This window comes from Antrostomus carolinensis, unplaced genomic scaffold, assembly GCF_000700745.2.
Source record: "Antrostomus carolinensis isolate BGI_N321 unplaced genomic scaffold, ASM70074v2 scaffold14006, whole genome shotgun sequence".
Lineage (NCBI taxonomy): Eukaryota > Metazoa > Chordata > Aves > Caprimulgiformes > Caprimulgidae > Antrostomus > Antrostomus carolinensis.
This window is the reverse complement of record NW_010321285.1, coordinates 823-11375: the sequence shown is the minus strand read 5'-3', so window position 1 is coordinate 11375 and position 10553 is coordinate 823. Positions and strand designations below refer to the sequence as shown.

The window sequence follows — 10553 nt, the reverse complement described above, 5'->3', positions numbered from 1 at the left end:
AGACATGGGACAGACCTACAATCCCTGGAGAATTTGGAGCCCAACAATTGGAAGAAGAAGTTCAGACCCGTGGTCTAATTCACACTATCCTCACGAAAACTGAAGTTAAGCAAAAGGAAGGAACTCTGATCCAGATCATGATACAGTTCTGAATGCAAATTTTTGAAACATCATTTTCAGGCTGTTGCTGGTCACTGCTTCCCCGCCCCCGCCAGCCACGCTTTCACCACTTGCTCCTTTTAAAGAATCTGTCCTGCAATATGGTAGTGTGAGATTGCAGATAAGCTTGAAAAAGTCTGGGTGTGGTCACAAATCCCAACTGCAGCTGAAGCCTGTAAATCTGAACAGTTTCACTGGGTTCATCTTTTACCATCTGCCGTCTTTACTTAGGAAACAATTTGAACTATAAAACGGTCCTGGCATGCAATACTTTTATGAAAAGTACCGGTTTGGGTTTTTAAATGTTTTCCAGTATTATCCTCCAAGTTCTAATTTAAAATCAAAGGGCACTTTGTGCTAAAATGCAGAGTATTTTTTTAAAATAAGGCTGTCTTTGTTAACACAGGTTCTAAGAATGTAAAAAAAGAAAAAAACCAACAAAAAACACCAACAAAACCAACACAAAACCTTAAGAGCAAAATGGCTGAATGTAAGAGCATTCTGTTGAGACTGTAATACACTTTCTGTGCTGTTTGTACATTTGTAAACCTGAATGCATTTTTAAGTTGAACTGAAATGCACACAGCCAAGACTTGTGGAGAAACAAGATACCTTGTGCATTTCTTATGGATACAACTTTGGGTTGTACTTTAAAATAAATACTGCTTTTTTCAAGATCTGTCTGCTGGAATTCTGTTCTCCTGGTATTTTCTAAACTTGTGTGTGCATGAATCCTCTCGGTGGTGGTGTAGCCTTCAGGCCAAAATCTACTGTGCACAGGGCCTATATTAACAGAAACTTCACTGCAGCTGAAACCTGGCGTGTCAGCAGCGTGGGATGGTGTAGCAGTGGAGAGTTAGAAATTGCTTTCAGGGTTACACGGTGCCACCCACTTGAACATTTGCTGGATAGCAAAATGCTGCAAAAATGTCTACAACGTTTTAAGTTTCTGAGTGTTGGGCACAGTAGCAGCTGCTGCTGTTTATGCTACGCCCATACCTTTGTAACACTCTTCTTGGATAGGTCTGAACAAGAACGTTACTATTTTTAGATATGATTTATCTATCCCTTTAAGGTGCCTGTTTCCCTTCCCTAACAGTAAGGCAAGCCCCAGTGACTATATATATCCATCTGAGCTAAAGCCAGGTAAAAATGAACCCTGCCATTAAAAGAAAGCATTAACAGACACTAACAGCATAAATTTACTTATGACTTGGTGGCACTGCTTAAAATTTACAGAAGCAATTTTTATCAGAATCCTTCCTTTAAAAGAGTAAGAACTCTGTATTTTAGTTAAAAACTTTATGCTACAAGGAATATTGTATGCAACAAAATACGATGGTTAAATAAGAGATTCAGTGACCACTTTTCCAGCTCGCATTATGTAAACAAAATCTCTTCTTCCAGCCACCAGCAGAAGCTGGAAGATACAGATCTCTGAAACAGGAACCTGCTGGGACTCCTTTGCTCTTACAATTTGGGTATTTCTAGAACCATGCAAGGTCATAAAATGTTCAGCTTGGATTTGTACGCAATTTTCTTCTGAGTAACTGGGCAAACAAGTCCCTTACTGCATGCAAAATAAAGAGTAAGTAGTTAAGCTACTGACATGCCAGGGCCTGCTTCTCTGTACATGGAGCTTGGGAAGATAACTAGCAGCAACTTCAAGGTGAAAGTTGCTGCTTGAGGTAATGTGCCACCTCTTTTTCCCAGCAAGCGTTTATATTAGAATTGATTCCATGGAGGATAGGAGCAGAAACAAATTCTGAGATACAAATAGTCCTCAGTGGTTTCCACAGGTGTGAGGACAGGGAAATTTTCTGCTTTAAAAACATTTCCCTTTGAACAAGACAAGGCAACACACAAATAATTTGGACTTTTTCCCCAAAAAATGTGAGCCATTCCCTTGTATTAATGCGAATAACCTCTGCCACCTGTAGAATATTCTCAGTTCTTGCTTTTGAAAAGTTTCCTCTTAGGCACCAATTAAATATTAAGTTCCAGGGCTGAAACAACCTGAAATATCAAGATCTTTGACACACAGTTTTCAGTTTCCTAAGAGAGGAAAAAGCATGTCCTTCTTCCCAAATCTATACAGAAAATGTCCTAGGCCTAAAGACATTTTAAGACACTCAGAAGTATGAAGTCTTTAGGCCTATCTTCCTTTCCTCTATGCAGAGGTTATTTTGGAGACCACCTGCACTCTGTTCTGCCTAGTTAAAGAAAGCAAAAGAGCTGCCTTTAAAAGTCCTAATTGTAATTGACCGAATTTAAATGAAATAAAATCTGGGGAAAAGTCAGGTATTTCTAAAGAAACCTCTGTGTATGGTAAGTGCACACACAACACAGATTTTGCTGCCTTCTTCCTGAGGTGTCTACTTGCCAGATTTTATGCTATAGTCTTTCTTTTAAAATTGTGGGAAACAGGGGGGGATGATGAGCTAGAAGCATCCACAGACATCACAGAAAACAAAGTTTTGGCAAAGCACATGCAAAGTTTTATATAAAAATCTAGAATCTGGGGTTGAAAATATTGCAGCCTGCTGGAAGGACAACTTAAGGTAAAAGGAACAGGGGGAGAAGGAAGGTCAGAAGCTGGGAAACAAGGGTGGACTGTGTTTTCAAAAGCAGAATGAATGAGACTGAAGTTCAGACCATAAGGGAAGTTCCATCTTAAGTAAAAAGACCAGAAGGAAAAAACAGCTTGAAGCACTTGGAAGACAGGCTGTCCTGGAAACCAGGGAGCTCACAGCCCTTCTGATAATTCAAAACATTTCTTCAGAGTCATATCAGGGCCAAACTACTGAGTCAGCTCTTCTCTTACAGTCCTGGAAGCTACTGGGAAGACAAAGTTCCCAGCAAGGAAGAGAAACAATTACTGTTAATTTTGGTAATCAGTTTGGTGCTCCTAAAAAGCAGTTCTATTCTGCCAACTCTTAACAAATAGACTTCAAAAGCCTGAAAGGTTTGTGGCCTGTTATTAAAATCAGAAAGCTTGAAGTTGGTAAGTGTGGCCCTAACGTGAGAAATCCGTTTAATTAGCATTAGTTCTAGTTGAAAAAACACTTTAAAGGCATTAGAGATTTCATTAAAGATGGTATCAGGACAGGAGATAGATACAATTCCAGTCAAAGGACAGTTAGTGCTCATTTCACAGACACTTGGAATAAACCAAGGTACCAATGGCCAGGGCTGGGCCCAGCGCTGGCCACGGCTTTGCCAGCAGCTGTACGTGCTGTAGCTTGGCCACTGCCCCACGAGAGACAGCCCAAGCTGGGGAAAACTCTGGGACAACATAGGATGCAGAATGGGAGTAAACAGCAGATTCTCAACACTGGAGCATCACAGTCACGTTGTACTGAAGTTGTCCCCTGGACTCTAGCTGACCACGAGCTGTGCCCGACCCAACGAGAGGTAAAATTAAGAGTGCACAAGTGTTCACCTGCACGGGGTGAGAAGCTATCTTGCACTGAAAGCATCTCGCCCAGAGTGATGTTTTACACTAAATATAGCTTTGACTGTGCCTTGTCTGTGTTCTCAGCCTGTAATTATGAGCAAGTTTTCCAAGTTTCAGAGTCTCAGCCTTAAGAAGCAGTGATGACTTCAGCTCACGATGACTCAGTTCGTTAGAAGAGAGCCACATGCTGGGATTGGAAGCAACCCAGCTTCTACCGTATGGTTGTTGCAACTGGAAGAGCATTCAGTCACCTCATTTTAAACAGGTTCTGCTTCAGCCAGTGCCTGTTTTCTTCTAACACCAGTCAAGGATGGACTTTATAGTCAACTGGTGCTTTACTCACATCAATACTAAAGCAGTTTGCAGGATGACTGGATCAGCACGCGCTTCAGTATCCCTCTGAACACAACTGCTAACCATACTTAGTACTACTAGTCTGCTACTTAGATGCTCTGTGATCCAGCAGCAAGTGGAGCATGACTTTTTTTTTTTTTTAATCTATAGCAAAGAAGAAATCAAACAACCAGAAAACAGACACAAGCATCTGCAGGAGCCAGAGAAAATATAATGAAGCACTAGCCTCAACTCTGGAGGACTAACAAAACTTGAGAGTCTTAAGAAGCAACGAAACCCCCAAACCACTGTATTTGCTGGAACGTGAGGACTGTCATAGAATCATAGAATGGTTTGGATTGGAAGGGACCTTAAAGATCATCTAGTTCCAACCCCCCTGCCATCAGCAGGGACACCTTCCACTAGATCAGGTTGCTCAAAGCCCCATCCAGCCTGGCCTTAAACACTTCCAGGGAGGGGGCATCTACAACTTCCTTGGGCAACCTGTTCCAGTGTCTCACCACCCTCACAGTGAAGAACTTCTTCCTAATATCTAATCTAAACCTGCCCTCTTCCAGTTTAAACCCATTTCCCCTTGTTCTGTCACTAGTTGCCCTTATGAAAAGTCCCTCCCCAGCTTTCTTGTAGCCCCTTCAGGTACTGGAAGGCCGCTATAAGATCTCCCCGGAGCCAAAACTCTTTCTGAGCAGAACTGTGTAAAGGTAGCTGCTCAGACCCAAAAACAGCAGATTGCATTGTGACAAGAGAAATGCAGAAAGTGGAAGGAAGCATCAAGAAAGATTTTATGGCCACTTCCTAAGGAAATCCCCTTGAGGTGTTTCTGTCAAGCTCGGATCACCAAACAGTGGTCCTTCAGGATGGACCCGGTATCTGAGACCTGACTTCCCCCTCTGCCTACTGTGAAGCAAATGTTTGAAACAGAATGTCATTAACACTGGATAATACGGGATCTTCAGGGGGTAGGCTCAGTCTCTCCTGAAGTTTTACAAGACAGTTTTACAACTCAAGTAGTTGTTGAGTGGCAGCGGGAAGTGAGTGGGACATTCTCTGGCTGTGATCGTGGGATTCACATGGGGTACATGCCAGAGAGTACCTACAGGAGGTGAAGCAAACAGACCATCTTGGAGTCTGAACTGGACTCTCTTGCACGCTGCGAAAGACCACAGTTCAATCCCTTGCCCTAAGCCAGACGGGATCTGGAGTCGCATCTGACAAGAGACAAAAGCTCTTGGCTGGGGAGGGCACGAAGGGAAGAGATACCTCTAGGAAGGAGGTACAGGCCGTCCATTTTATCATTCTGGGGGTAATAAAATATTCCCAAGGAAAAAAAAAATAAATCAGGTATTCTGTAAAGTTTCCTGGGAGTTTTTTTGGTATGGGTCCATGGCAGGATGAAGTCACTTGTGGTGTTTTGGCTTAGTTACAAGGAACTTGCTGGGAAGCAAGTGTAGCGGGAAAGTGAGCACCTGAGCAGCTTCTGCCTCGCCCAGAATCACCCACTGGCCCATTCCGGAGCTACTGTCAGGGAAGACAATACTCACAGGAGAGAGCGAGGAGGCAAACCTGCTTTATGATGGTGTAGAAGACAACAGAAGCTTGGGAGGACAGCTCATTGCCTCTCAAGAGGGAAATACACAGAAGCTGGAATCGGACGAGAGACTAAAATGCTCCTTGGAACGCTCCTTCACGGGCTGTTGTTGGATTTCTGGAAGGGGAAAGGACTTTTAGCTCCTTCAGCTTTGCATCGCCCATCCTCCTGGTATAGCCTGTCCTCTCAGTCAAGTTAATTACCAGCAGAATCCTGCCAACATTGAAGAGTTTGGCAATGAAGAATGAAGGAAGTCCCTAAAAACTACACAACGTTCTACATTAAACGGGTATGACTCAGCTTATGGCTCGCAGGGAAATTCCTGTTGCTGTATAAACTGGGAATCTTTTTGGACCACAGTAATTTCAAGGAATATTCACTTATGTCTTGTTCCAAACGAGCAACACACAACTTTCCTTCTATGAGTTTTTGACACAGGACTAACTGCCAAACCTTGCTCATATTCCCTGCCTGTCAAATTTTGTTCTGTGGCTGAAGACTCAGGCTCTAATTCGAGGGAGGGGCAGGGGTGTAAAAATCAACAGAGCTTCAGAAATCATCACCAATGCCTTAATGCTTCAGTTAAACTAAGCAAAGACCATGTCAGAATGGAATATCTTAATACTTTGAAATACTGAGGGGGAAAAAACAAACAAGGAGTAAAGCAGTTCAGCTACATTTAGACAGTTAGTGTCAAATTCAGATTTCATATACGTATGAGGAAGAGAGGGAGGAAAGGCAGGATAAAAGAGGGTTCCTTTCTTCAAAGCAGCTCGACTCAACAGTCTAAAGAAATGCTCCAAAAGGGTAACTTATCGCAGCTCAAAGAGAAAGCAAATGTCCAGGCTACAACAAGCAGCAGACAGAATGTCTCACTGTTATGCAGAACCTAATTTCAGATGTGCAAATGTGGAACCTGGGCACTGGCCACAAGTTGAACCCATGGTTCCATGTATGCAGAATGAGAATGAGGCCCACTGTGTGCTTACTTAGTGCCCTTGCATCGATCAACTGCATGCAGAAATCCCTGTGATGCAGTTATTAGAACAATAAAACCTGAATATTGCTGAAGTCAGCAGGTTCAGCACCAAAGACCTTCAGAAAATAGACAGTAGTTGTGCTGGCTTTGTTTTTAAATGGAGCTTCCTTGTGAAAAGTCACTGATATGGTCTATACAGCAATATTAACTCATGGGAAAAAAGATCCCAGTAGGCTTTCAGGAATTCTGATTAAATCAGCAAACTGGAAAACACTTCCCCTAACTCAATAAATCAGAGTAATGCCATTATGCCTCTCTGCACAGTGAAGAATGAGAGTTCTACTATTTAGACAAACAGCACCCCTCTGTGGCTACACACAGCTCCCAGGCGCTCACGGCCGTGCCAGGTGGCCTTCACATTTCCTCCATGATTTTTCCTGAAAACTTGAAAAAAAAATATCTCATCTATAGTAGCAGCATTTTGCTTCATTAAGTTGTACACTGGGAAAATTAACACTACTCTCCCTACTGCCAGTCTATACAGCTATCATTCCTCAACAGTAATGTGCCAAAAATCCTAAACCAAGAGGAACTGGAAAGTTTTTGAAGTTCAATGGTGAAAGTCCACAAATCAGGGCACCCTGTTAGTGATATCAGGCTTTTACTTTTCTTCAAGCATCATATCACAACATGCCAGGCAAGCCTAATGCAATCAAACTATTTATTTCCTATATTTATTTCCTATATTTATTTTAATATTTCTTTCATCAAAATATCTACAAATTAACCACTTTCTTTTCCCTTCTACGTGCTTCCAGTATCTTTTCTTCCATATCTGCTCACTTCATGAAATTATTTCCCCAATATTGGATCCTTTTAACCTGTGATGTTCTGTACATGTTCAAGACACTCAGCTCCTCCAATTCACACAGAACATTTTTACAACTCGTTTCTACACCTCTACTTGAGGAATTTTACGCAGTTATTTTGTATTCTTGTTTAAACTCCAACACTGTGGTTTCTGCTCTCCCTCACAGTCTTTCAGTCCTCTTTATCCTTGGGAAAGGCCTTTGCTGAGCTTTTTATCCAGGGCTCCTCATTCTCTCCCCTTTGAGTATTTCACTTCTTGTTCTGTCCCACTAACTAGTTTCAATGTAAAAGCCCTGCCACAGCCCTGCTCTCTTCCAGGTTGCATTGCAAGCCTTGCAGAAGACGTTATATTGAGGAGGTAGTGATCTCAGGCAAGCCACTCCTGCCCTGCTGGCCATCCTACTTCAGGCTTGAGAAGCCCATACGTTAGCATGAGTGGCTGCAGCACTGTGAGGGGACATCCTGGAATGCCCCGTGCCCGCCGGTGCTGTGCTCTGGTGAACGTCCTGAAAGAGAGGACAGGACAGTCCTACCTGCCGGGAGGAGACAGACGGGTTTGCTCCTTATGCAAGACAAAAGGCACCACGTACGGTGCAGGGGGGGACTGAGCCTCCCCAGGGACAGGATCTGCACAGCCTGCCGTGGGAATCCATCCCGTGCCTGCCCGAAAGCAGGGCTCCCAGCACCTCACGGGACGTGAGATTTTCTTGCCATCTATATTCCTTTTTTTATGCCACCTTACTAAAATGGCAACGTTATTACACTATGTGCTGTTGTGCCTTTCTTACAGAGGTCCAAAAAAGCCCCATGGCACCCCCATGCAGAATGCAGGTCACCATAGGTCACCTACACATCCAGATTCATTAATAAATGTTGATTAAAGAAAAGAACAAATGTTTTAAAGCAAAACCTGCCTAGATCTAAAGCTTCCACCCTTCTAAGGACAACTCTCCTAGTGGGTTTTAGCCCTGCCTCCTCCCTTAGCTCCCCACCAACCAACATGAACACAGTGCCCTGCACCTGCCAGACGCTGAAGTGCCACTCGAGTCCTAGCACTGTGGGTGACCCTGCGCCGCCCCTGCGTGCCCTCACGCAGTCATCCTCAGTCTCTGCAAGTACAGACTTGGAGCTGCCACCAGATCTTTCATCGGGTTGGTAGAGTCAGTGGTGGGACCAGAACAGCACTTGACTCCTCTCAGTCTTTTGAAACTACCATGAGTTCAAAATTTTTCCTTCCTTGGAAAACCTGCTGTCCACATTTTTAGTAACACTATTCAGCAGTTCTGTATTCTTTAAATAACTATCAATCAACCTTGGCTTACAATGTGAAAACAAGTATAATGATCAGATCACTGTCTATCTATCTTGATCCATAGTCTGACAGTAGACAGGAATGTATCAGTAAAATGCAAAAAAAAAACCCCAGCTATAGTTTGTTGACAAGGAAGGCATCAACTTTCTAGTTAACTTCCTCCACCATAAAGGCAAACTCACATGATTGATAGATTAATTCAGGTAGTGCATGCACAACCTGCACAAACCTCATTCTCTGAGGACTCAAAAGATGAGAGCCCCAAAAGAAATAAAAAGAGATGAATACCCAGAGAAGGGAAAGCAGAGATAATGTAACACAATGGAAAGCACTGTCACGGTGCTCAATAAATTGATTCAGAGCTAACACTTCTGACACACACACTTCTGAAAATGCAAGTTATAAAAAAACTGTACAACCATTGGAAATCCCACACTATGTTTATTCTGTCCTTTTACAGATATAAGGCAGAAGCCACAGTCGAAGTCGGGACATGAGGCTGGACTGGTTTTTCCTATGACCAAGTACAGATGGTTTTGGATTCCGCATTTAGGTGGGCAAGCCTCGAATCTAGCTGGCTGCCCAATCTTAGTTGTTAACTGTGTGTTTAATGAAGTAATTCTCAAGACACCTAAAACTACTTTCTGTGCCTGCCCAAGCCCAAGCAGGATGTAGAACATGAGTGTTTATCTGGCTCCTGGGGAGCCCCACCAGTATGAGCATTCCCAGAGCCAAAACACCAGCTGGATGGCACTGCTCCCAAAATGCAAGCCTAACAGTGCCCGGGGAACATTTGGGCTGTGGAATTACAAACAAGAGGCTGCTTCTTGCATTCACCCCAAACTATGAAAAACAGGCAGCTAACCTAGGTTAAGTTCACCCCAGGAAAGTGTTTGCACCTGGGAAATACCCCATGGCACTTGGCCTGTCTGCCTTAGTGACAACCCCTCCTGGCGAGATGAGAAATCACTTTCCAGTCTCTCCCATCAGTAAAATCCCCATCAAGTTCCCACAACCTAAACCAGCAGCACTTTAATGCCTTACTGGAAATGGCCACACTGTGTAACAACTTGTGCACCAAAAAAACCATCTGGTGCTTTTGGAGTTGTCTTCTGAGGATGGCTGGGGGAAAGGGAGAGAGGCACAGAAGAGAAAAAGAAGAGCTCAGCTTCCAGCATCCTGTGCAACAAGCTGGTGCAGGGGAGCTGCAAGGAGGGTCGAGAGAAGAGCATCACACACTGGTGACTGGGTTCCTCAGGGCTGCAAAGCCACAGAGAGCAGAGGGTGCAGGCAGCAAACGAGGCCCTTGTCCACAAGCTGTTACTTACTGGGTGTGCCAAACACAGCTGGGGTAAGGCTGTGGCTGTTCCTGCGAGGCTGGAGGTAACAAAGCCCTGACTCTTCTCCCAGCACTGGGGTGGGAGAAGAAAGCCCAGGCTGAGGTGAGTCTCAATGCTTAAGTCTTCCTTATTAGCAATTCCCAATATAGAAAGCCTCAGGAAGCTCAACACCATATCAGGGAACAAAGATACCTACAAGTTAGGCAAGCTATGGGTGGCAAGTGTCCTTTGTAGCTTTAGTCAAAGGGGCTCTTGCAATCAAGCTTTGCTGATGGCAGCAGCGGAGCCAGAACCTGTAATGTGTAACTCCCTGCAGAACCAGCACACGCAGCAGAGGATGAAATGTGAGGTTTGCACACAGAGTCAGCCCACATTATATAGCACAGAACCAATTTAGACACACGTAGTAAAAACAAACATTGTCCATTTTCCTTTTTTGCTCAAGAGAGAAGAAGGCAGGACAAACAAATCTTCCACCCTCCTTTGCAGTGTCT

The 10553-nt window shown here is 43.8% G+C and overlaps 1 protein-coding gene across 1 annotated transcript in view; it reads left to right on the top strand.

Annotated features, from left to right (window-relative positions):
- The window catches only part of TMEM131 (transmembrane protein 131), a gene marked incomplete at its 5' end in the record, with an annotated part of 49152 nt that extends 48567 nt beyond the window's left edge, over positions 1–585 (top strand). Inside the window, 1 exon segment of the mRNA XM_010169880.2 lies at positions 1–585. This exon segment is cut by the window's left edge and continues 191 nt beyond it. Within this exon segment, the coding sequence (XP_010168182.2) occupies positions 1–103 (103 nt within the window).
- Positions 586–10553: the final 9968 nt, after the last annotated feature.